The sequence below is a fragment of the Electrophorus electricus genome, chromosome 2 (assembly GCF_041902795.1).
Source record: "Electrophorus electricus isolate QZ-2024a chromosome 2, ASM4190279v1, whole genome shotgun sequence".
Classification (NCBI taxonomy): domain Eukaryota; kingdom Metazoa; phylum Chordata; class Actinopteri; order Gymnotiformes; family Gymnotidae; genus Electrophorus; species Electrophorus electricus.
This window is the reverse complement of record NC_137498.1, coordinates 26,934,536-26,962,413: the sequence shown is the minus strand read 5'-3', so window position 1 is coordinate 26,962,413 and position 27,878 is coordinate 26,934,536. Positions and strand designations below refer to the sequence as shown.

At 41.0% G+C, this 27,878-nt stretch overlaps 1 protein-coding gene across 1 annotated transcript; it reads left to right on the top strand.

Annotated features, from left to right (window-relative positions):
* Nucleotides 1–733: 733 nt before the first annotated feature.
* chrna11 (cholinergic receptor, nicotinic, alpha 11) lies at nucleotides 734–27,878 on the top strand. Its single transcript, XM_027002315.3, has 10 exons — nucleotides 734–963; nucleotides 3,963–4,102; nucleotides 4,863–4,907; nucleotides 5,987–6,096; nucleotides 6,846–6,925; nucleotides 14,864–15,031; nucleotides 17,287–17,481; nucleotides 19,321–19,407; nucleotides 20,270–20,379; nucleotides 22,050–27,878. The coding sequence occupies exons 1-10, from the start codon at nucleotides 912–914 to the stop codon at nucleotides 22,908–22,910; spliced, it is 1,848 nt and encodes a 615-aa protein (XP_026858116.2). The 5' UTR covers nucleotides 734–911; the 3' UTR covers nucleotides 22,911–27,878.

Here is a 27,878-nt window from a genome sequence, read left to right as displayed (position 1 = left end):
TTTAAAACTAAAAAGTTTTTTTTTAATTTCTTCTCTATGTTATGGAACACGCACATATACATGCACACAAGACATGTTGAACTGAGCACACTGGAAACAAGAAAGCTGGTAACTCATCCAAGAAAATGCAACTTTGCCAGTGCTCTCATTCGCACAGTTCATCACTGTACACGTTTTGGGTGTCCTAAAAAACAAGCTCACGTAAGCAGTGCCTTCAGGCGGGATCAGATGCCTCATTATTTCACTGCTACAATATGGTGTTCCTGCTCCAGCAACATCCCCTGCAACCGGAAAGAAAGAGAAGGGGAGATAAAAAGAGAGAGACAGACAGAAACAGCAAATGAGAGATTAGGTGGGACAGAGTGAGCGTAGGTAGAGAAGGGCGAGATTAAAGAAGACAGGATTGGCAGAGAAAAGTCTGATTGTTTTCTCAGATTATTCTTCTTGTGACCTCCTGTCTGGCCCCAATGTGCTTTCCACCAATGAGAGAGGGAAGAGCAAAGGAGAAAGAGAAAGAGAAAGGGAGAAAGAGAGCGAGCTGACTCGTATGTCTAGAATCAATCAGATGTTTTTCTCCTCTATCCGCTCACTCACTGTGATTCGTTGCTGGCTCAGAGGAGCAAGCGTAGGCTCCCTCTCTCCCTCCCTCTATCTCTCTCCATTTCTCTATTCATCTCTCTCTTTCTATCTCTCTCTCCCCTCTCTGCCTCCCTCTTTCCCTCATTCATTCAGATCAGTGTGCGAATCACAGCACCTCCTGCTTCTCTCTTCCTCTCCTCCTCTCTTCATTCGGGATCTGTTTTCCTTCTCTCTCTCTCTCTCTCTCTCTCTCTCTCTCTCTCTCTCTCTCTCTCTCTCTCTCTCTCTCTCTCTCTCGTCTCTGCATTTCTGTCCTCTTCATATCACTTGGAATGTGGCACTCTTTGGCTTTGACTCTGTTTGGAATCTCTGCTTTGGTCCAGGGTAGGTTCTTCACTGAGTGTGTGTGTGTGTGTGTGTGTGTGTGTGTGTGTGTGTGTGTGTGTGTGTGTGTGTGGGAGGGGGGGTCGTATGAGTGGTAAATGGATAAAGAATACTCTGGAAGAGAATGTTAATGTCTGTGGGAAACCAGTACACTTTGCTTTGCACCAGTATTGCTTCCCTGTAATTACTATATTACTGATATACCTGTATGCTTGCATAGTACATTAATGCACTGTTTCCATATGTAACGGACAGATTTTTTCTTTACTGTAGAAAAAAGAGAGGGAGAGAAAGAAATGAAAGAGAAACATGCTTTAGCGGTGAAGCACAGGAAACTGCAATCATAAATTTCAGCTCCCCCCTATTATTCGTCTCCCCCCTCCTTTCTCTCCCCCTCTCTTTCTATGTCTCTCTACTTTACTGTGCCTTGGATGCATTCATCCATATCCATGAATAAACAGGCAGGAGAAACAGGACTTGGTAGAGGAAAGAGAAATAGATAGAGATAGAAAGAGAGAGAGAATGAGAGAGAGATACTGTCAGATTTGTGATTCCATCTGGCAGCCTTGTTATGTTATTATGGACATGTTGCTGCAGTGGAGTCAAGAGGCATTGTGTGTGTGTGTGTGTGTGTGTGTCTGTGTGAAGGAGTATTAGCCTGTGTGTGACAGTGAATTGTTATGGGTAATTCTCTCTCTCTTTTGAACTTTCATTGCTACTGTCACCATCACAGTGATTCATAGGCACTGTATTCTCATAAATCACCTTCTTGTTATAGCATCCTGCTGGAATAAGTGTCGCATCAGTGTCATCAGATACTCCTTATAACACCTGCAATATCAGATAATGATAATTTTTTTACAGTGGATTACAGAAACACAGTGGTGCAGGGAGAAAATCTGAACTGAATAACTTAACTCATCATATAATTTAAATATACCTTTAAACACATACATACAGCTTTGCTGTTTTATGTTTATATTATGTTCACAATGAGAGAAAGTAGAATCCAGCCTAAACTCAAAATTGAAGCTAAAAGGTTTAGAATTACAAATAAATGAAGAATCTATTTGGCTTCCATGAGCTTTGGCCGTATTATTCACGAAACATGCAGGATAAGGGGATGATGAATTATTTACTCTGCAAGATGTTCATGAATCACTCAGAAACAATGAGGAGCAGTTGTATCTTTAAAAGGCACAAGGGCGTTTACATAGTGTACAAGATGTGAACTAAAGAGTTTTGCAAGGAGTTCTTTGAACACACCAGTGCTTCATATATTTTTAATGTAGCAACCAAGGAGTTTTAAGTATCAGAAAGCATTTGTAGCAGTATAGCATTTTTAGTACAATTGATTATGCTGCAGGAATCATTATGACAAGCTTAGAGCACCTAAACCTTTAAAATAAGAATAATGAATCTTAAAAACCTTATCTGACTTTCAAATTTGTAACTTTCAAATGTAACATTATGGTTAGCTGTAACAGTGCAGTTACTTCATGTAACATAGGAATATTACAAAGCAATATTACAGAAAGTATCCTTGCCCCTGAAACTTAAACCTTAATTATTCGAATTTGTTTATATTTATTTTATTTCATCTGTGATGTTAAATGGTGTTTCCAAACAAAATTACATTGTGTCTAATTGCTAGGCAGCACTTTACAGCAGTGAAACACTGTAAGTCCCTGGGTCCATATCAATCCCTGTTTTTCAGACACAGAGGCAGCTCAAAACCAGAGGTGAAATAACGTCAGAGGTGAAATATAAATTCCAGTTTGGGAAAGGAGTGATGGGGTCGGGTGGCGGGGTGTGTGCTCCCTGGCTGCCCACCTTTTTTGTTCATATTTTCATGTATGTAAACACCACACATGTTGCTAATGAAGGTGAAACTCTAAACACCACACGTTCCTGGGCGAGACACAACTCTAAACACCACACACACAACATATGTGGTCATGACACAACTAACCACCACACATATTGCTAGCTGAGACAACTCTAAACCAGACATGTTGCTGGTTGAGACACAACTAAAAACCAGACATGTTGCTGGTTGAGACACAACTCTAAACATCACGTATGTTGCTTGGTGGAGAGACAGTCTGAGGCCCAAAACCTTCCTTAAAGGATATGATAGATGTTTCCCACAAATCCACTGCACAGCTCAACAAGTGCCTTGCAGAACCTTGCTCCTGGTTAGCACTCGTGCTGATCAGTGATCTGGATGGGGGGATGCATGTGGGTCTCACTCTTTCTAACTGCATTCTTCTTCTCTTTCACTCATCGTTTCTTGCCGATTGAAGGTGATGCCCCTTTCTAATTATCTAGGATTGGTACTGATGCTTGATGCTTCTTCTGAAGTTGTTTCAGATGTGAGTAAGGTACTGATCTTGGATTAGTGGACCGTAGGGTGTAGACACTTTGTACTCATGTCACATTCCCCTCTCTGTTCCTCTCCTCTTTTATCTTCTTGCTGGGTTTGTGACACCACATTAACCCGTAAGTTCTATGTTGTAAATGTTTGATATATGATTGCAGTTATCTCCTGATTGAGCTTCTTGGGCCATTTTTTTACCTAGAAAAAAGCCCCTATATGAGATCCTTTTGCACTGCACAATTGGTGGAGAATTTGAGCTTTTCTGGTTAATCCTTAGCATTTAAAGACACAAAAAGGTTGACTATGTGGCCATTGGCACTACTTTTTCATCCCCTCCACCTAAACCCCATGTGAAATGCCAACTCCCTGCATTTTACCCCAACTGCCCTCTTTTAGCCTTCTCCACACTTCCAACCTGGGTAATATGATTAATGTTGTTAATGTGGTTCATGCCAGTCTAAAACAAATTCAACTGCCTTGTATTTATGTCCTGTTCTAGTTTGGATGTTTGTGATGGCATAACTAGGTGTGCAGTCAATTACTATTCGGAAGACTGCTTGCGCCATCTGCTTGCGTGCCTATCAGACAGAGCTGCGCTCTCTCTATGTCTCTCTCACAGTATCCGTGCAGGGCCCTTACCAGAGGGCTCTGTTGAAAAGCCTGCTCAAGGATTACAACCCGATGGAACGGCCAGTGGCCAATGACTCCCAGCCCCTCACAGTCGTCCTCTCACTCAGTTTGGTACAGATCATGGATGTGGTGTGTATCTCCAGCCGTCATTCATGCTCTCACCTTAGTTGACCGTTTCCAGGGTTACCAGTGTTCTTGCTGTCTTTACTTTTTCTAATTCTGTGATCGTGTTTCTTTGTTCTTGGATTGTAATATGAGTTTTGTTGCCTCCTTGGCAACTTTGAATCACCTCCTTGGTAACTTTGAGACATAGTTTGGCCATGTTATGGTTTTGTCTGTCTAAAGTGATTTTGCATTTTGTGTCATGCTATAAGTGTAAATGATTAATATTACCAAATGTTTTTATATGCTAGCATGATGACCCAAAGGATTGCTCACCTCAACAGCTGTTTATTGTGCTCTTTATCCTTGTGGAAGTTTACCCATCATTTTGCTCCTTTCTCACTGTCAGTGGGGTGGCATGGCATTCTATGTCCCTCTTCACTTGCTTTGTTGATACGCTTGCTCTGTGACACTGACCCTGAGTGCTCTCATTGTATTCTGTCTGGTTTTCTGGAAATTGCTTAAATTTGACCATGGAAAATTGGACTTGCTTAGGTTGTAACTTTTTGTTTTTCTGTAGGATTTGTTTTTCTCTGGGTTTTGCTTTTCTACATTCACTGTACCTGGTTAGGTTAATTGATTTCCATGTGTGAATCTGTCTGTCTGTTGAGCGTTTCCTTGCTTGCTGTGAGTGGTTATATAACTCTAGTTATTTAGAACTTCATTTAACAATGTTGAGACATGCACTTTGTGAAAATTATTGTGAAGATATCTCTCTCTTTTACAGGATGAGAAGAATCAGGTTCTCACCACCAACATTTGGCTCAACATGGTGAGCCTGAATAGAGCACACTGGGCAGAAACCTAAGTCTTGTCTGTAAATAATTAAAAAAAAATCATGCATGAATCAACATCGTTTATACCATTAGCAGAACAACAGTTTGATGTTGGGGTGTACTGGGGATGGATGTGAGTCTCCTGTAAACTATGGAATATACTGTTAGTCCATTTATTAAAAATGAAGGTTTTTGTATGAACAAGTGCAGAGATATTAATGACACTGACATCAGTAATATTTCAACAGGAATAAAGGTAAGTTACACTGCAGTTTTTATTACCTTAACATCTGTACCCCAACTGGAGTTACTCTCTTTTGTACATTAGTAAAACATGTAGAGGTATAAATTGCGGTGTAGTATACAATCCTTTAGTGTTTATGTGGTGTTAGTGAACTACCTGTGATTACAGAATCCAGGACTGGACAAAGTCCAGATCAAATACATCTATTCCCTTTACAGATAATAAACATTATCATCTTCATGTCACAAAAGCAGCTCTGCTTTATTAACGTAACCTTAAAGTAGTGGTGTTACTTACTATATAGTCACTGTTTATATGGACAAATTAATTAACAGTTATTAATATTAAAATATTGTTTGATGATTTGTGGAATAGATCCATGTATAAAGGTCTTTACATAATTTCACAAATTATTACATTGTAATTAAACATTTTAAAATATGTTGTCAGTCTCCAGCCCAGAGGCATTATAAGGCAGCTGTGGTGCTCAGTCTTGTTCTGGAAATATGAGTTAGAAAGTGCAGTGTTATACTTCATCCAGCTCATCTGATTAAACTCACCAGCTAATTATCAAGCCCCTTATGAGCCGTGGTGGGAGGAGAACGTGGGTACACAAGCGGGGACCACACATGAACATATGGTGCCAGAGGGCATGTTGGCAGTGGTTCTGTTGGCCGTGTTACATTTGGCAAAACATGAAGTCGTGTTTCAGTGGAGGTGTTAATGGATGGAAATGTGTGAAATCCATGGAAGAAATCCAATCTGAATATTAATTTTTGTTTCTTTGTTTTTAAATATATGTCATCATGTCTTATCTGTCTATCGTCACAGCGATGGTATGATCATTATCTACAGTGGAACCAGTCAGAATATCCAGGAGTGAAAAACCTTAGATTTACCACTGACCAAATTTGGACACCAGACATCCTTCTATACAACAGGTAGAAAAATGACCTTTCACACCCACATGCAAAAGTTTGAAGACCAACATGCCTCTAATCTGAGGATATTGCAGTCCTTATCATTTTTGTCTCCTTAGAGCATAGGTTATATAGTGTTCATACATAATCATATTCCACAAGTATGGCTAACTTTTCTCCTGTAAGGGGAATTTTTTTAAAGTTCCAAAGTTATCCTACTTGAGAAACTTGTCATTGCTGCATACCTAATGAGTCATAGTTTTATACAACTGCAGAGAACTTTGAATCATAAAAAAATGGATTTAACTGCCTTTGGATTGCAGCGTCTGTGTGTTAATTCAAAGTACAAAGCCAAACAGATGAACTACCACAGATTACTGGGGTGCAAATTTTGCCTTTGGGCCAATGTAAACAGTTCTGAGGAAAATACACTTGGCTCAAACGGCTGATTAACTGATTTCGCTTTGCAGCTTTAGGATAATGCAACTCATGCTTCAAATGGAGGGCAGAAAGAATGATCGCCATGCCTGAATCCTACAAACCATACCCCACTCTTGACATTACCCACAAGGTCATGCGCTTTCCGGTGGCACTTCCAAAAAATGCGAATAATTCTTTAGCCTTGAAGGGTAGAGAGCTTTAAGTAGGGGAACCACTAAAACATCCAGCGATGCACCCAACCCCCCCACCCCCACCCCTACCCCTTCATCTGAGAACCTTGAGCCACATAGATGAGATGTGTTTGACTGTGTGTTTCTCTCTACTCACAGTGCCGATGATGAGTTTGACTCGACCTTTAAGACCAACGTGCTGGTGAACTCCAGTGGCTACTGCAATTACCTGCCTCCAGGTTAGTTCTTCTCCTGTTGAAGCCAGCTGCAAAATGTACTGAAGGCATATGTTTTGTTAATGCAAATTAAGCACATATTTAAACCCAATAAATGTATCTAAATATTTATGTCCTGAATAGTAAAAAGTAGGCGTGTTGAAAAACTCTAATTTGAATAAATTAGCAATGCCCTCTTTGCATAATGCAGAGATAAAAAAAGGAATATTGCCATAATGAAGAAAGGACATGAAAATGAGACATCTGTTGTTTATGCTGCGCCAATGATAAATTATAAGTGGGTCAGTTTTGGGCCTGATTCACCCATCTCCATCAGATGTAAAAGGTTCCAAGATAGTTTTTAAGGATTATTTCTTCAAATTAGGCCTATCCAGTTGTGTGAGGTATGAAGTTATTCTTAATTTGCACCCCTCCCCCATATACTCTCAAGATGGTTGTGGCTCACCCAACTTTGAATCATAAATGCTAAACATATTTATAATTTATGAATGAAAACCCTGTAGTCTGGAGGGGTATACTGACTCTCTCATGTGCAGTGAGATCTTGACATCATCTGACAAAGACAGTCAAAGAGAGCAGAACTAAATGAAGTGGGCAAACTAGCTAATTATCAACCTGTCTCTTTTATGTTTTATGTAAAAGCTCAGAGCTATGTATCAATATATGGATTAACAAGATCACAATAGCAGTTACCAATCTGTAGTAACTGTTATCGCTATGAGAACAGCACACCACAATGCTGCTGATAGATTTTAAATGCTGGTCACTTGAAGGCCATGCTAAACTGGCTAGATATCACAGACCACCTGTTCCTAGCTGTTAATTTTTTGTTAATTTTTTCCCTTTTGATTTCTCACTACAAAGTATTCTTAGCAGTTGCCGTGCTTCTTTTATCATTTCTTCATTAGAAATGTGAGGTCCCCAGATCCTGAGATGCAGGAGTCTGCCTAATTTTAACCAGTGTGTGGTGTTCTAATTTGGCCAGGTCAGCTAGCTTGTGTGCTCAGATTTGTAAAGCCAAAAAAGAAGTAAAATCCGACTTCATGTGAACATGTGTTTCACATGTTTAATATAAAGTAGAGTTTGACTGTGTGCCAGCTGTTAGAAAAAGGCATTTATAAAGGCTTTTATAAAGGATACAACTGAGGCACTTGGAACATATTTATATGGGATAAGTATGCAAGCTGAAGGTGAAACATTTATGAAATATTTATGTGATTGCAGCATGGTGATGAATGTGTGTGGAGGTGTTTGAATTCTGAAATACATCAAAAGGTATTAAAAGTGAAGCAGATTTCAGTGTTTATTTTCTCTTTTTTTAATTCTTATTTTTTATTGAGCCACAATCTCATTAGTGGTTTAGACTTGGATTTTTCTGTAGTTGTTTTGAGGCAATAACTGTCATTAAAAGTGCTGTACAAACAAAATGCAATTGAATTGAATTGTTTGAACATATTTGAAACAACACAAATGTATAAACTACCTTGAAAGCAAATAACTCATGTAGAACTAATATGCGCAATTTAACTGGATAAGGCCCAAGGATTTTTTTTCAGTGTAATAAATGAAACAAAACATCCATAATGTGCAGGAACCAAGTTATAGGGGGAACACTGGGTGTCACATTTAAGTTTTCTTATGACTTGATTTGAAAGGAATCCGGTGATATTATTCTCACTCGCATTTGGTGCCAATCCAGTGGTATTTCTGTTGCATGTACTAATTTTGTATGATTGATATAAATATATACTACAGCAAAAACATGGTGTTTGCTCTGGGCACACACATCCAACCAACATCAGTAAACAGCAAACCAGCATTAAACTCTCTCTTTCTATCTCTTTCCCTTTCCTTCTCTCTTTCTTGCTTAGAGTCTCTCATATGCAGACATGCACACAAATGCACAGAGCTCAGTATTGTAGGCAGACAGATTTAAATAAACTCTCCATCTCTCTCCCTACTCCCCCCCCCCCCCCCCCCCCACACACACATACACACTGACACACAGACCATGGTACTATAATCCAAAAGGTTTAAATAAACCCACAGACACTGCACAGGCTCGGCACTGCAAAATAAAGTACCTATGTGAACCCTCACAGCTTTCAGTCTCAGTGATGTGTGTATAAATACCCCACCCCCCAACACACACTCACTCACACTAGAGTCAGGAACTCTTCATCTTCAATCTTCAAGTCAAGTCAACCATATATATGGCAGCCATAAACACATGCACGCACACACGTGCGCACACACACACGTGCATACGCACACACACACACACACACACACAAACACACACAAACACGCGTGCACACGCACACACACACACACACACACACACACACACACACACACACACACACACACACACAAACTCATGTTTTACTTTCTTGTATCCAAGATCTCAAGCAGTGGATGAACATAAACTTCTTAAAACTAAATATTGACAAAACATAAGTTCTAACAAAACATAAGCACTAAATCCAAAATCTCAAAATCCTCCAATTTTGAATTCGATCTGGACAGTGTCTTGGTCAAATCTTCATCTACAGTTAGTATATTTTTTGACTCCTCATGCTCTTTTGAACCCCATATCAAGTCACTGGTTAAAAATGCCATTTTTCTTCCCTGTAATATCGCTAGGCCCATGCTCTCCAAACAAGACACTGAGACTCTAGTTCATGCTGTCATCGCCTCCCATCTTCATTACTATAACTCACTCTTCATTGGCATCCCAAACAAAACCATCTGCTCACTTCAATATGTTCAAAATTCAGTCGCTAGAATTCTACTACATGTTAGAAAATCAGCCCACATCGCCCTATTCTACATCATTTACACTGGCTCCCCATGCCTGAACGCATTCAGTATAAATGCTCCTCCTTATGTTCACTTCCACCTCCCTACCTAGCTGAACCCCTACACTCATACTGCCCCACCAGTACACTTTGGTCTTCTAATGCAGGTCTCCTCTCCATCCCCAAGTTTAGACTGGTCTCTGTGTGAGGCAGATCTTTTAGTGTCATGGCCCCAAAATTATGGAACACTCTACCTCAATCTCTCCATCTCTGCTCTTCATGCTTTCAAATCACAACTTAAAACATACCTCTTCTCTCAATGTTTCTCATAACATTTCTTCCTATTCATAATTGTTAATTATTGTGTTGAATGTATCAATTAATGTTCACTTTTTTGCTTTCTCCATCTTTATTGTTATTATAAAGCAACCTTGAGTCTATGAAAGGTGCTATATAATACCAATTATACTGGTATACTCAAGTGAGTTCTGATAACATGGTACCAAGCAATTAATGTTAACACACCTAATGTTGAGACCTAATGTTGACACCTAATGTTGACACCTAATGTTGAGACCTAATGTTGACACCTAATGTTGAGACCTAATGTTGAGACCTAATGTTGACACCTAATGTTGACACCTAATGTTGACACCTAATGTTCATGGCCTTGGTATTGTGTTTTGAGGGACAAGAGCAACACATTCCTGGTGCAAATACTGCATTTCATGCATCTCAGTTTCTAGACCTGCTCTTAGCTCAGTTGTGCTCATACTAGTGCTGGCCAAGAAACAATTGAATAACAACTAATCAACAACTGAGCAGCAAGAAGCTAAACTAAACTTCTGGTCTCCTAAAATGCAAGGACTATGTATGAAGAAATTAAAAACTATATCACTGTCCATACAGTCTGCACTGCATAATTAGAACATTAATCAGTTTAATTAATAGGAAGTTGTTTGTTATGCATTTGTTTAAACCTAGGCAAGCAACTGAATATGCCCTTTATGAAATAATAAAAAAATATTTTCTTTGTGCAATCTAGATTACTCTAATATTACCATTGTGTAGTGTACAGTAGTTTGCAATTCAGAAAACAAGTACATATGGCATTTAGCTGATGCTTTTATCCAAAGCAACTTACAATTATGAGTGAGTACAATGAGAGCAATTGAGGGTTAAGGACACAGTGGCATCTTGGTGGCAGGGGGGCTCGAACTTTCAACCTTCTGGTTACTAGTTGAGTATCTTAACCACTGTTGAGTGTTTGAGGAGCAGATTTGGAGGTGATGAGTAAGCTCAAGCTGTAGGCAAGAGGCTGATGGGTGGAGATGGGCAGAGACTGTTTGCGAATTCATAAATTCATGCCTGCTGAATGAAGACAAATATGTAGAGTGACATTTAAGCCCTTTTTAGAGGATTTTTCTTGGAAAAACAAATATGTTTTTAGGGATTTAATCAATGCCAGGAGAAGGACTTTAAAATGACTTGACTTGGAATAGGGTTAGGCGATACTGTGTGAATAAACGCTTGGCCTCCAAAAGTACTCAGTCTTCTGTGACATTCAAAGCCTTTTCCCCACTAGAATTCAACTCCATTTCTCCGCTCTCAGAGATGTCTCTTACACTCACACAGCTGGTTTCATGTCTACCTACCCTGGCTGCTGGCCCATTTAGACAAAGGACACAGTGGCGTGACTAGCCTGCTAGCTTTTCTCATTGATTAGCCTCTGATTTGAAATACACAGTTCCCATGTGTGGAATCAGCAGGCGATGGTGAGAATCCCACAAATTTCAGGCAAGATTTGTGTCTGGATGGAGTTGAGGAGAGAGCTGTAGTAAAATCTTGAATTATTGATATGGATCAAAAGCATTTTCTACCTGTTTGAGAGGAACCAATTGCTTCTTATCTAGAGAAATGCCATGTAGCTTTCTGATGTGGGAGCAGAATTGGAATGCGGTGGCAAAAAGTGGCCCTCAAACGGCACTCTGATGACATCACAGAGCTGCAGTCTGAAGATGCATCTCCACAGACAAACATATGCTACTGTCGCTATTTTGGCACAGGGGTGTTTTGCCATCTGAGGACTGGGGGTGGATGGAAGCACAATATTATTCAGTTTGTTTCCTTCAGAAGGCAATCACAAAAAACCCCAACAGAAATGTCTGTGCTATTTGGTGACAAACTTTTCTAGGACTTTCTTCTTCTGGCATGGCAGACATGCTTCTGTAACAAAGGTCTTTGTATAAATGCTCAGCCATCAAATGCTTTCTGAGCAAGTTTTATCTGCAGCAGTCAAGGTTTAAGTTTCCAACAGTGGCCACAAATGTCAGTATTAGCATTTTATCTAAGGGTTTGACTGTGTTTTTCTTGCCCTGATAGCCTGTAGAGTACAGATGGCATGTTGATGATGAGACAAGATGGTTGTCAGTGCTGTGTGCCAAAAATGGGATTAGAGGCTTAACACAAGGCTGGAGCCTTTTTCAAGGCTACTGGGCTACTGTCACCAGATTGAAAGCTTGGTAGGAAAGACCTGCTGGATGGGAGTTTTCATTTTCTGTGTACAGTGAGCGGTACTTTTACTTTACAACCTGGCCATAGGAATTAGTTAATTCAGATGACTCAGTTAATCAGTCAGCAGCTAGTAACTAATGAATTCCACGAGTTAATTTTTATAGGACAAATTAAAATCTTTACCTTTAATGGAGAAATGAGTTACATGTCTTGTGATATATGACCATTAAAACCCCCCCACAAACAAACAGAGAAGTAAAATGGATTATTCATGCATTTTGTCTTTGTAGAAAAACAGGAAATGGTACTTCTCTTCAAGTGCAGTGAAATGCTTTAGTAGAAGCACTATTGGGAACATTACATACAACCCAAAACAGGATTTGCATTGCTTTCTTTCCTCCCTTTAGATGCCATTGCTGTTTTGTCTTGTCGTTCCCTGCCACATCATAAAGTGTGCCTGTCTTAGCTGTCCCAAGATTCTGGCAGGAGCTTCCTGCCTGACTGCTTCTCCTTGGCCATCAAGAGCGGCTGCAAGTTCCTCAAGCAATAACCATGATTACTTTTAGAATGCATCCAGTGTGGAAAAGATAAACCATTGGACATAATTCAGGGCTCGGTATTTTCACTGAGCGAATAGCATATAAAAGTATGTAAAAAATATTCTGATCTCGCAAGGTGACTGTTGTTGATATTACCTGGACTGTTTTCCTTCTGTGGAGAAATGAAAATAAATATAGACAATAAATATAGACCTATTATTTATTTATTTTTACTGATTCTGTTCTATTCACTAACATGGAAGGTGCTGAACCTGCAGTAGCCATTAGAGATGCCATAGGCCATTTTCTCTGTTATTTATAAAATGCTTTCACTGAGATGCAAATGTAAACATATAGACAGTCAGAAGATGATGTTTCAAAAGGTAGATAAACAGCATTTATTTCAATAGTGCTTGCACAGAGCAACAGAACAATATGGCCATTTTAGAAATTGAAGCTCAGACATTAGTTTAGTCTTTTATTTGCTACAATTCACTCAGCACAGGCGTTCTGTATATTCATTCTGCATATTCAGTCTGCATATTCATTCTGTATATTCATTCTGCATATTATGTATATTCATTCTGCATACTCTTTATGAATATTCATTATGTATATTGTATGCTTTCTCATTCAAGATCATTCTTATTTTTTGTTTCCCCACTACTGATCAGTGAGTGAAGAAAAGCTGTCAAAGCAGATATTAGCCCCAGTTCCTATGATCTCAGTCATAAAGTCATCTGGATTTGGTACTCTTTCACAGTGTAGCTGAGTGAAAGGCAGCTCTGGGTTGACTGGGAGTAGTAATATTGTTTGTGTGGAAGCTAGTTTTCAGAGAACATTTACACCATATATAGATGATCATTTTCTTTCGGAGACCACTTCTCCTGCTGTTTTGTGTTAAGGTTCACTCTGTCATGAGCAAATTACTTGGACATCAAAGTAGTTTGTATACCGTATTCAGTCCATGTAATATTTTTGCACTTCTGTATAGAGTTAATAAATTGTAGCTCTAAATCATTTTTCCCCTAATTCCGTTAAACTTTAAATGTTTTTTTCTTGTTTCTCGTGTCCTCCCTGTATCTGTATGGTATATCCTCAGTGCCATTTGTTTTATGCTGGGTTTAATTTTCAGTGTTTTGATGCTTTAACAATTGTTAAGGCTACTACTTCAGCAGTGATGAGATGTAAGAAAGCATTTTCAAGGTCTGCTTGTTCAAACTGAGCTCATTTACAATGAGAAGTTTGAGTGCTGCTTGTCAGCTCTCTTTGACGTTTGTTCACAGCGCCTTATCAAATTGGCTTTCTCACTTCTGCTGCAGAGTTAATCAACCCTGCCTGTGTGTGTGAAGGTATGTAGGTCTGGGTGTGAGTAGCCTAGAAAGGTATCTTCTTGTGAGTATTTGTCCTGTTTCCTGCACTGTGCTCTGTCAAAAATAGAGAGTTCAATTTAATTTAATTTTGAGTTGTTTGCTGTCTCTGGAAGATGAGGTCGCAGTGACATGGCACTTCATGCACTCTGAATACTCAATACTCAATGCTCACAGTACAAGTTCACAGTACAGTAAGCATAATCGATACAAAAACCCTGGAGCAGGCTTCTGTAAAATATACATATACACATTTACAATATTTAAGAAAATCAATTTATATAGGTAATCTTGGTATTTTTTCATAGTGGGGTGGGTTAATTCTATAAGCAACATTTTTTGCACAGACCATGTAAGATGTAACTAAAATGTAAATGTAAGCATGGTCCCACTTTATAGAGTTGTTTGTAACATCTGCATACTAACACAGTCAGGTGGGTATGATCATAATAACTACATGTGTCTTACTCCTGCTGTATGTTCACTAACCCACATCTGAGCATTTGTAAGGACATAGGTATCTTGTGGCTAACACTTAACTGACTGTGCTTGTGCATAGGTGTCAAAGACACCCTTATTTAAAGTGGGACTTGGCCTACAGATGTCTGACTACCAATCTTGTTCAAGCTGTCCTACATTAGCATATGGTGGACACATCTCTTTGATGTCCATGTCTCTGGTTACTTATTTTATGATCATATTTAAACCCATCCTCAGGTATCTTCATGAGCACCTGTAATGTGGATGTTCGCTGGTTCCCCTTCGACATCCAGAAGTGTGAGCTGAAGTTTGGCTCGTGGACCTTCGATGGCTGGTTGCTGGACCTCCAGATGAGTGAGGCGGATATCTCAGGCTACATGCCCAATGGCGAGTGGGACCTTGTGGGTAAGTGGAGATGGAGAATACCTCTTCTCAGTAGCTACAGAATCCTCCATGTATATGAAGGGCTTAGATGTGTGTTCTTTCTGTACTGGTTGGCTGGAACTGGAGATAATCAGACAGCTCATTGGACAATATCGCAACATAAAATCCAGCTATCTTAGTTGTGGACTCTGCTTGCTTAATTTAGCTGTGAAAGTAGAAGAAAATTAATCTTGGCTTTATGTGGGGTAGGGCATTTGCACCAATACACCACAGTCAGTTCTCAGTAACTATGCAGGATTTGCTTGTTGGAATGAAGCCTTACTTGTAGATGCTGTAACCAACATAACCAGTCTCATTTCTCAGTTTTACTGTACTTTTACTGCATCCAAGCATTCTTGAAGACTGCAAAGAATGCTGAGTGTCTTGCAGTGTTGTTTTCTTGTTCATGTTCTCTAATTCTGTAAACTAGTTTTGTTGCATTACTAAAGATTGGCATGCTTATTACAGACACAACATGTTAGGGCTTTAATGACATTTTTTTTCTGGAAAACTTAGTAATGGAGTGTGATTTGAGAACATATACCAATAAGGTGAGATGTTAAATGTGCTTGCATGTTTTCAGTGTGTGAAAAAAACAAATCTGGAAAATTTTCAGATGCATGTTTGCTCAAGGATGTGCTTATATTTAGCCACATATTCATTCCATGTGTTTGGAGCATGCTGTCACCAAAACTGCTTTGGAAATGCAACAACTAAGAAATATTTTTGGAGTCTGCATATATAGTCATAAGAAAGGGTATTAAACCTTATCCATTCTTAGTTTTTCATATGACTATCCAAATGTGAAAGCATTTTGCATTTAATTTGTGCTGCTGATGCCTGCAATCTTTATCAATAAATTGACTGACCGAGTTCACTTTTGTTTTATTAATATTGAATTTAATTAGTTGAATGAGACAAAAGAATGAAAGGTTTTGTCATGAGCTGTTCCCATTTGGGCATGTGTGAATGTCATAAGGGATTTCTACTGGAGTAAGCACAAATAAAAACCCCATTTGACACCTGACCGAGGCCCCACTGGGAATATGTGGAGAACCCTCATACAGAATGAACAGTTCTTCCACACTGCAAAGCGAAACCAGCTGACTTTATCCCCATTACGTTTAGGCCTCCAGTCTTTCCTGATCCGATGGGAGCCAACTTGATTATGTTCAATTGAATTAAGTGGCTAAGCAGAAGTCGATAAAAATGAGTTCAAACACTGCCCATCTTGGTCTCTTTTCTCATTTTTATTCTTTTATTTTCTTTTTCTTCTGTTCCGTTTTTCACCTCCCTCGATGCTAAGTCATCTTTCATACGACACCTACTCCCTAATATCATAATTTCATTCTCATGCATCAGGTGCTTCCCTTTTGGTTTGAGCTTTCAGTCCGTCCTACCCTGCTTCTTAGCTGAACGTGAAAAATAATTTGCTGGACATTAGCAGAACATTAAAAATCCCTTTACTCTGCCTCCTTAGCTGCACTCCACCAAGATACGCTTGAGCAATTAGCAATAGATGAGGATTTGACTCCCAGGGCCACAGAGAAAACAACACCTCATGGTGTAGTTCTGCTGATGCACACTAAAAGGAGCCTAGGAGCAAAGGTGTGTCACGTCTTGTCCAGGGGGACGTGAACAATTTGAACCTGTCCACAGTGAAGCATCGGGGCAGACCTCCAGAGGCATTACAGGCAATGGCACTGGAGGCAGTCTGGGCTTCTGCTGCAAGGCAAACCCATTAATTTGATTTCCACTAGGATCATACAATAGCTAAAACAGCATTTCATTTACATTTATGGCATTTAGCAGACGCTCTTATCCAGAGTGATTTACAAAAGTGCTTTGTCATTTACTCATAGAATATATCCTAGTACAGTACAGTAGGTTAGAGTCCTACATACCAATGAACTAGAATATTGTAGAATACAGGGAGCAATGCTGACACCTAGAAGTACAAAATTCATAGGGTCTATCTTAAACAATGATGTGTGATAAACAATAAGTGCTAGAGTTTGTTAAACAACATAAACAATACCCTACAATAAGTAATAAAGATATTTAAACAGCAGATATTTAAACTCACAAATGAAAGCTTATGGGTGATTAGTGATCTTAATTCACTTATTTGTCTTTGTTAGAAAGCCTGATGACATTACACTCACACTAGAGTGTGAGTCTTTAGTGCAGCACCAAACTGGTTTCAAGCGAATATTTCTCCTCTGTTATACCCTCAGGAATGCCTGGCACCCGGAATGAGCTCTTCTATGACTGCTGTAAGGAGCCATACCCAGATGTGACGTTTGTGGTGACCATCCGCAGGCGGACGCTCTATTATGCCCTGAACCTACTCATTCCTTGCGTGCTTCTCTCCTCCATGACACTGCTCATCTTTCTGCTGCCCGCTGACTCTGGAGAGAAGATCTCACTCGGTAATTAGGCCAGTGGAGAGGAGAGGCATGATAGTTTTGGGGGTTATCATAAAACTTTACCATACAACACTTATTGTGCTATGCTATTTACAAAGCACATCTCACCAGCAGTAAAAGTGGGAGTTCCACATTTCAGGCCAATGCCTGTTTGGTCTCGTAGATGCCCCACTTATGTATAGAGTCTCCTGTTCTGGCTCTGATAATATGGCTCCAGTGGCCCAGCAGGTTAAGAGATTTGCATCCTATAGCCTGTAGCTATATTAGGTGCAGCCAGTCCTGCGTGGCTGTCAGCTTTCACACACAGAGCAGGGAAGTCAGCAAACCCCTTGAAGCACGTTCAGCTAGCCAGTGATGTGGTGCATGGTTGATGTGGTCGGAAAGGTGCAGAGGCTGGCTTCACACAGAATATAACTTTTTCAAAACAACAATTGCTGACAATACATCACAATTTCAGCCCATCTCCTGCACCAGCCTCCTGCTGCAGTGTAATGACTTTTCTGCTCATCCCAAATAAAGTGCATCCAATTTTTGTTTTCTTTTTCCCAACATGGAAAGCTAAAAAGATCCACACAGGTAGTAATTGCAACAGAGATGGAGTGTAAAACATCAAACAGTTAAGCCTAAACTATAACCAGGCTTGTTTTGAGGGGGATGTGGTGGATGCCATGCCCCCAGTAAAAAAAAAAAAAAAAAAACACAGACAAAAACTGCCATGCCCCCTTTGCATATACCTTTGCATGTTCAGACTTGTTATATATCACATAAGATGTCCGTTATCGATATTTGAAATCTATATATAAACAAGTTCTTGAAACCAAATTATGAGTGGTGCAAACTGTTAACCTCTGTTTTGAATGCAAACATTAAGGAGTAATCTGACCACTTTCATGCTTTTCACTGAAGCCATGTCTCAGAAAGATGCTTTGCTATAGACCTTATATAGGGTATATTACCCTATATAGGGTAATTAATCTATTGACATGATTAAACAAAATCAATGTAGAGAGAGAGAGAGAGAGAGAGAGAGAGAGAGAGAGAGAGAGAGAGAGAGAGAGAGAGAGAGAGGGGATCTATGTGGAGCCTGACAAAGACTAAGAACTGTATGGAAAGCTCCCAAAACATTTGGAATACACTTTTTACAGCTGGAAATGTTCAAGCATGTTTTTATATATATACACACATTTCATATCACAGGTTAAAGGGCTGCTTGTTATTTCTTACTGATGGCTGGCACTGATTGGTTATTGATATGTCTTCGTCTTTTTAAATGGGGCCGGGTCATTTATAGTGGTTTGTAAAAGGTTCATCAGTCTTGTCTATTGATCTTGTCAAGCAGCTGAGCTTGTTGCAGGTGTTTTATTGGCTGTTATGCCAGCAGAGTACTTTTGAAATTTGGGCTCAAAGCAAGTCAAAAGAGACCACAAGAAGATTGAAGGGGATTTAGGGTGAAATGGAGATGGATGGATGGACACAGTAGAAAACAGGAGAGGAAAAGATGGATAACAGCAAGAAGGAGGGAGAGGAGGACATGATTGGGAGTAAAGTGGGATTGGGGATGAAATATTGCCCAATGTAATGCCTTTTATGTATTGCACCATAAAGCTACAGCACATTAGCCAATCAACACCAATCAAATTCGGTCCATACTAATCTATCCAATCTGGAGGGTCATTTCACCTAGGCCTGGCTTTGAAGTGGTCATGTGAGTTAGTCTGGTTAGTTCTAACTCTGGTTAGTTCTAATAGGAAGTCCTAAATCCCAGTAAAAGTTCATTACTGCATCAGACCATTCCTCAAACATTTACTGACACACTTTATCCCTTACCCTCTGTCTCTACAGGTATTACTGTTCTTCTCTCTCTCACAGTCTTCATGTTACTGGTAGCAGAAATTATGCCTGCCACCTCTGACTCCATTCCACTCATAGGTAAGTTTGTGTGTGCATATTTGTGTGTGTGTGTGTGTGTGTGTGTGTGTGTGTGTGTGTGTGTGTGTGTGTGTGTGTGTGTGTGTCTGCACGTGTGTTTGTGTGCGTATGTGAATGTCTGTGATTTTTTATACCTTTGTATACTGAGTAACACTATGTGTATGGTTATCTTGTACATTTGGGTCCTTGCCTGAGATGTAACTCAGTTTAATTTATTTACTCCTCATTTAGAGTTCACTTAGTTAATTGACATGAAGTGTGTTCCATATTAGAGGATTATGAAATGAATGTAAATGTTAAAAGTTTGTCCTGAAAGTACCACGAGCTCTTGTTTTTAGAACAAACTGGACGTCATTTTGTACCATGGCAAAGTGTGCTGGTCTTGCTCTGGGGACCACACCATCTGCTCATCTTCTAAATGCAATTGGCTGAATACATTTTGAACAGAAACTAAATTCACTGGTATCGATGGGCAACAATGGTATAGTGGGCCGAAGACCCTCCTCATTTTCTGCTCTCCCTCATTTATAGTCCCCCCACTAGATCTGTGGGGATATACACACACACATATATATATATAAAACTCTCTTCCTTCATTTTCTCCTCCCTAATTGCTCACTCCTATTTCCTACATAGAGTTCCTCCTTTCTTTCTTTCTCTCTCACTCTCTGTCTCTCTCTCACTTGCTCATATTTTCCATATCTCTCACTGTCTCTGCTTCCCCTCACTGCATTTCATGATTTTTTTCTTCTTCAATTTTTATTATAGGCCAATATTTTGTGTTTTCCTGAATGGCAAGAAGACTTTTTACTGAAAAATTAAAAGTTAAAGCATTATTTATCTATCTTTCTCTCTTTCTCAGGGCAGTACTTTGCTAGTATAATGATCATTGTTGGAATGTCAGTAATAGCAACTGTGGTTGTGCTACAATATCATCATCATGACCCAAATGGAGGAAATATGCCCAAATGGGTAAGTCTCTTTCTCTGTCTGTTTCTCTCTCTTTTTCTTGCACACACATACCCATGTGTGCCCATTAAAGTGAATGTGTACCTCTCTGCTACTCAGTATTTACCTTGACCCACACATCATCCATCTCGTATGTGATGTATTCTTTTCCCCATCATATTGATAAGTGTCAGCAAGTTACCTCATTCACTAATGCTATAGACTAACCCTGCCAAATTGTGGTGAATAAAAAAATGGAGTACAGGTGGATATGGATACACAGTCTATCAGTTCTGATGAATGGCCCTGTTTTGGCATTCTGCAGGCCAATTATCAACTTGCTGGATGTTTTAATCGAACCTATCTGCTTATAATGTCAGCCTCACCAAAAGGCAACCAATAACCAGTGTGCTCATTCAGTCCGGAGGAACCAATATCAAACTGCCACTGCATTGTTGTGACCTTAGCATTACAATAGGGAAAATGGCAGTGATTATATTCAGTGCTGACTAGCTTCATCATTAGTGGAACTGGCTAATGACGGCACATTAGGACAAACTATTTTTTTTACCTTTTCAAAATGGGTGCCTTTAAATCGTAACATTACAAAACATGCACTATGTTGTTATAAATGTATAATAACATATACATGCTGTATCAGTTTAAGAACATGTCCATATAATCACCAGAAATCGAAGACCAGGCTGTTGGTCTCACTGTGAGGTGAAGTTTCACTCACTTGTGTGAGCTGCTTCCCTTTCAGATGAGTGGAGCCTTGGGAGATGTAGTTAATCAAGCAACATGCTCCTACTCCACTTTTATCTGTGACCCATGGCTTACTGTGTATTTTTGCCTGTACAGCGCCTGAGCATGGACTGTCATTCTGGTATGAGAATCACAGTTACTTTATGTGCTATTTAAGTGGATTTTAGTCTAGTAACATGTAGACAGATGAACAATGACAACAAGCCCATTTACTATTTACTACCATTTACTTTTGTGTAGGTGCTAACCTGGGTGAAGAAACCCAGGAATAAATCAGTACATTCATTCAGGGAAGTATCACATCTAACCTAACTGCACTCTGTCTACATCTGAATATATTGCATCTCAGAACACTTAAGTTCTGTAGACACATACTGCTTACCTTACATAACAAACTTCACTGTGAATACTTTGCTTTGGATTTTTGTTCTGTTCTTTTTGGCATTGACCGATTATGTCCATGATATGTGGAGCAAGGCCTTGCCTCTCAGGTAGGCACACGAATTTTATTGCAAATCAGTTACCAGCAAAAAGTTTGTTGGACTAAGCAGGTATTATATCGGTGAATGGGTGTGCATAATTGAGGATAAGCCTCATCTCTTTAAGCCAGCGCATACCTTTACTGGTGACAGCAAAGGCACCTTTACCACTTGCGCATATGCAGAGCAAGATAATAATTTTCTGTCACTTCTTTTTTTGATTTCAACCCCCCCAATTGACTGTCCTCTATACATGTTGCACATCTCTGTTTCTCAAAGTAGCTTTCTCCCAAGTAATGCTGTGAAATTAGACTGAATCTGTTTGGAGCTGTCAATGGCTCGGGCTTGTGGAAACTAACCCTCAGCTAAGCCTGTTTAACCATCTGCAAGTTTCCACCTCTAGTTTTTTTATGATGTTTCTTTCTCTCATTTTGTACCTTGACTCCTCAGGTGCAGCTGGTGCTGCTCCAGTGGGTGGCCTGGTTCCTACGCATGAAGCGCCCAGGTGAGGGCAAGGTGCCCAAACGGCCGCCATGCGCCCCACATCTCCGCCGCTGCTCCTCAGACTCTCAGAGTGGCAGCCTGCCCAATGCGGCTGGCTCTGCCTCGGCCGACATCCACCATACCCACCACCATCATAACACTCCCCACCACTCCCACACCCACCCACCCACCACCCTGCACCCGCTCCATCCCCAGAGCCTGCTACAAGCAGCCGCAGCCGCAGCTGCTGGTGGTAGCCACCCCAACCACTTGCACTCACATGGCGGTGTTGGCAGCAACAATGGTAACCTGCTCTACATCGGCTTCTCCAGCCTGGATGAGGCATCGCCGCTGGGCCTGCTAGGTGAGCCCATACCCAGGAACAGCATGTCGGGTGGCTCACGGGCTGCTGCCGTCCCGCTCCCTGTCTCCATCCCTGCCTCCTTGCCACCAGCCCCACCATCTAGCCCACCCCCACACCTGCCCTCGCAATTCTGCAGCCCACCACCCCCCCCCACGCCCAACCTGGAAGCCACAGGATGCCCCAGCACAGTGTCGGGTGGCGGAGGCGCCTGCTCATGCTCTGCAGGCAGTGGCAGTGGTGGCGACGCCCAGCTGCAGGCCATCCTGGATGAAGTGCGCTACCTGGCTGACCGTTTCCGCGCACAGGATGAGAATGACAGCGTAGCAGAGCAATGGAAGTTTGCGGCAGCTGTCATCGACCGCCTCTGCCTGGTGGCCTTCAGTGTCTTCAACATCATCTGCACAATCTCCATCCTCATGTCAGCGCCCAACTTCGTTGAGGCTGTTTCCAAGGACTTCATCTGACAAGTCGTTGTCAAGCACAATGAGGGGATGCACAATGACGTCAGAAGGCCATGCTGTAACTGGGGAGATCTTCCACTATCTCAAGCTGTTTCTCAGTGACCTTCCTGTCAGAGAGAGAAGCAGGTGTTTAATGTTTGAATGTTGAATGGACCGTACTTTATAGCTTGGGGAAACAATGTTATGCGGGTGAAAATTGATGTATCAAACCCTCTTAGTTATGCCAAACTGTGATGACCTTCAGTGTGTCGCAATGGAACCTTCACTGGTTGCTGGTGGATTCTCCGTGGTCAAGTATTCTGCATCCAGGTTAGGCATCAGGGTGAAAAAATGAAAAGACACAAGAGATGAAATGGATAAAAACTGCAGCTTTGGAAACAGTATCCTGCTGAGCATGATTCCACACAGAAAGGAAGGCAGTAGCCTTGTTTAACAGGTAAAACTATTGTTTAAATAGTGCAAGATCTTTTTTACATCCAAGTATATTTTGGGAATGCATGTGCTCTGACTGGGAAACACAGTTGGTTAGAGGGATCAACAAAAGAGAACGTGAAAGGAGAGAAGGTGCTTCACACATAGTCGACAAATGGTGTGGGTGGTATTGACTGCAAACAGAAATTTTCATCTTCGCAAGTGGTTTTTTTCTTGTTTTCCTCTCCAAGGATTGACAGCAAACAGAAGAAAGTGGGTGGATGGCAACTGTTCCTGCTGCAGCTTGAGTGAAGGAGTGTTGGAATATAGATGGATGCAGACATGGTGTAAGGAAGACAGAACTTCCTCAGATGTGCCTGAGACAGGTATGGAGATTGGAGGAAGTATGGCATCATGGAGGAAAGAAGACAGAGGCAAGAGCAAGGAAAGAAAGAATGAGTCAAGGAAAAAGAAAAGAAGAAAAAGAAAAGAGCAGAAAAGAGAAACAGTTGGGAATGAGACAGAAAAAGACAAACTAAACCCAATGCCTCAAGGCACATTTCAGCAAAGAATCCTTGAGAATCGTGCAGAATTTCCCACTTCTCTCCGTTTTTCACTGTTCTCCGAGAAGACAGAAAGAAGGTGACAGGAAAGAGAATGTTGGAGTGCCGGCACATGCCGGCTACTTCCCGGTCCCAGATCAAACAGCGCAGGCAGGATTTACATTTAGTTGACACTGTTGTCCAAAGCAACATGTTTGGACCAGTGGCACAGGGTGAAGCACGTGAGAAGGAATCAGACCTAAGAGATCCTTACCACTGTCCATTGGTTCTGATGTTCCACATTTGATCTTTCTGTGACCTCCATGCTGTTTCCTTCAAGATCCTGTTCATAGGATTTTTACATTAACGGTTGCTGTGAGAAATTGTTAAATTCACTTGTTGTCTCTCATTTCTAAAGGTTTGGTATGGGTTCCAGTCCTACCTGTTTGACCAGTATACTAAGTGCAGCCTAGTTGACTTTTACATGTGGTCACACTTATCAACACATCTAAAAATATTAGAATAATTTGTTTTGAGATTTAAAAACTCTCAAGAGGCACCATTACATATTCAGTCTTACAAGTGGGTAATAAAAAATCTGTCTTTTTGCAGACTATAGTCTGGGTTACATTGTTTGAACTTTTGAGCATTGATCAGTGACAGTAAGGAATAGCAGTGGAATGCTGACATTTCCAGGAACAGTCATCACTTTTTCCCTCAGGATGGTCATTTTTAGTTGGGTTAGACATTGGGTTAGTCATTCTAACTGAGGTTGGTAATGTGGCTAACTTTGACTGCACTTCCTCTTGAGAAATCATTGTAAAGAAGAGAAGAAATAAGGTGTTCCCTTTGTTGTTTTAGCTGCAGAATAGAATTTGGCAAGCGGAATTCCAGCTAACATACCATTGTAGATCATTTTGTAGAAATGTGGAATTTGTCAGTTGAATGCTTCTAAAAAATTTTACTCCTGCAGGCTCTGAACCTTGTTAGTGTGTGATCTAGAATACATGCCCTTTATAGGCAGATCCAATTTCAAGATCACTGTGAGATTAGATTTATCCCTTTATCTTTTCTTTTCTTGTCTGAAAAATGCAGACATTTAAGTACACACACACGCACGCACGCACGCGCGCACACACACACACACACAGCGAGAGAGAGAGAGAAACAACTAAATATTCCAGAATTGTTCATGTAGCCATTCTGAAATGACTTATAAAGTGCTACCCCTGAATTGTAGCTGTGAACAAGATGGTTTGTTTAAAAGAACATACTCTGTATAGTATTGGTTTGTTTATGTTTACACCAGAATGATCACTGGTTACTGAATGATCAGTAATGGGTTAGTTTGTTTAATTATATCATACTATATTTTTGATCTCGGTGCCCACAAAATCCTACTGCATTTGCTGGCAGTGGGCTGTCCATGCTGGCTTCTGGAAGGATCCATAAGATATCGGAAATGTGAGGGCTGGTTGTAACTGGTATGAGTGGCGTGTCACAGTGTTTGACCAGTAACCCAGTCCTCTCGTAGGCTCCACCCTTCAGCTTCTTTACATGGACATTAATCACATGCGATTCTGTGAGGTCAAGCAGCACATAGCATTTGTCAAGCAACATTCGGAGATGTCAGATTGTTGGAGCTGCCTCTCTCAAAGCATTTACTGTGCAATTTCCCCAATGCCCATCTTTAATCTTAATGGCTAGTTGAGTGACAGAAAGAGATATTCTCTCTCTACCTCTGTCCCAGACTCATCCCGTCTCTCCCTCGCTATCAGTGTCTCTCTATGTGTCTGTCTCGTTTGTGTTCTCTCTCTCTCTAGCACACATGCCATAGATGTGGGCACACATCGTTTCCTAACCCGTGAATAAAGTTCTTGTCCTGGCCTCCAATATCCCTGCCTGTCCGCCATCATTTCCCGCAAGCACGGTTGTGAAATGACAGAGAGCCAAGTGGAAAAATGAGTCATGGCATGGATGGTAGGGGACTGGAGAGAGAGGGTGAGGCAGAGAGGAAAAAGTGAGGGGTGGGGGTGGGGGTGATAGAGGGAAAGAGGCAGTCAGGGGAAATGCTGACGCTCACAGCAAACTGAACAGGATTTTAATTGATCACTCGTTCAGGGAGGAGAGAGAGAACGTAGAGTGGGCATGGAGAACGGGGAGGAGGGGAGGGGAGTTAATGCAGGGGAGAAGGAGAAATCTCTTGGCCTCAGGGTAGATTTATAGGGCAAAGAGCTAGGGGGGTTTAAAGGACCAACCAGCAATGGCTTCAGGCGACACCAGAAGACGAAATACCAATTTAGCAGCATGCACACGCAGCACTGGAGATCCCAATAAACAACTTCTGGACAATTAGTCACACAGATCATAAAACTTTGGCAGTAAAGCAACTGTGTGTGTGTGTGTGTGTATGTGGCTTTGTGAGTCTTGCTAGTATGTTTGCCTTTGTATGTGTGTGCAGGGAGTGGTAGGTGGTCAAGATGTTACCACACATAGATGTTATTGGAGTGTGTGTGTGTGTGTGTGTGTGTTTTTTTGCAAAATCTAAGACATGTCTGTCAGTCTCCCATAGTGATTGTCTCTCTCTCTGTAAACATACAGTGCTGGTAAATCCTCGTTCACATTTACAAGATTTATTCCAGTGGAACAACAGAAATGGGTGATATGCTGGAGACTGACAAAGCATCTTTAGGCATGTTAAAAGATTCTGTAGGTAAGTGTATTTGTGGTTGTTTCTGAGTCAGCAAGGCGTAGGATTAAGAAGATTGTGTGAGACTGTATGTATGTGTGGGCAGGGGGTTGAGGCAGAGAGAGTGGGAGAATGACTGCACATGCTTACACTGGCAGTGACAGAGACTCTTCCACTGTGTGTGTCTTAAGTATGTGGCTCATTTCAGTTGACAGCCTTTTGCTCTTTTTTGGTCTCAGTTAATTAGTCAGTCTCTCTTTCTCTTTCTCTCTCTCTCTCTCTCTCTCTCTCTCTCTCTCTCTCTCTCTCTCTGCAGTTGAATACTGAGGTAGACGATTGAGCTTTATGCATGTGGGACATGCCTTTGCTTGCTTAAGTGTGTGAACAGCTCTAACATTTTTAAACACTCACACTCACCCCCACCACCACCTCCACAGATCTTGATTATTCATCCACATCTAGTCCTAAACTACTCAGTAGAACAGCTTTCATGCATTTCCATTTTGGGGGGTTGATAACATCTTCTGCTGTTCAGGCTAGCAGGAACAATGACCCATGAGTGCCCAGTCACCATTTTCCTGCGGTCCGCAATACTTACCATATGGGCCCCAATCAATGGCTTTTAATTACCGGGGTGCAGTCGGCCCAATGGATTATAATGACAAGGAGAGAGAGAGAGAGAGAGAGAGAGAGTGAGAGAGAGAGAGAGAGAGAGAGAGAGAGAGAGAGACAGAGGAGAGGGAAATTGAGGGATACCAAAGATGAGGATTCTGACAAAGAGGAAGGAAGGAGTTAAAGTCTGCTATAAGAGTGAAAAAAGGGTAAAGAAAAGATGCGTGGATGAGAGGAAATGGAGCAGGAGGAAACAAGAATTTGAGGTATTGAGAAGAATACAAAGGCATAGTTTGGAAAGGGAATGAAAGGAACAGGAGTGTGTGTGTGAGTGTGTGTGTGTGTGTGTCTGACAGAGAGAGAGAGAGAGTGAGCGAGTGAATGAGAGAGAGAGAGAGAGAAGGGTACTTTATTGATATATGTCTCTTCTTCAGGGAGCTCTTGTTAATGCTGATTAAGCTCACTAATTCACCTCCATTCTACCACTCTGATCACAGCAGCACTCCAGAACTTTAAATGTTCTTGCACTGTCATGCATAGTATATGACTGACACACACACACATGCACGCGCAAGCGCACACACGCATGCGTTCTGGCTGGCTTATTGGTCCAGTGGTCAGAGCTCATGTTTACTTATACCAACCTTCACCTCCACACCACCAACCCCCCTGCCAAGACCACATTCTCCCACAACCCCTGCACCCACACCACACCCC

Excerpts from the sequence above, each read along its gene's own strand:
- chrna11 (XM_027002315.3), top strand. The coding sequence starts at position 912 with ATGTGGCACTCTTTGGCTTTGACTCTGTTTGGAATCTCTGCTTTGGTC. Across the intron at positions 6,097-6,845 it reads GACATCCTTCTATACAACAG|TGCCGATGATGAGTTTGACT; the intron begins GTAGAAAAATGA and ends CTCTACTCACAG. Across the intron at positions 15,032-17,286 it reads TGGCGAGTGGGACCTTGTGG|GAATGCCTGGCACCCGGAAT; the intron begins GTAAGTGGAGAT and ends TTATACCCTCAG.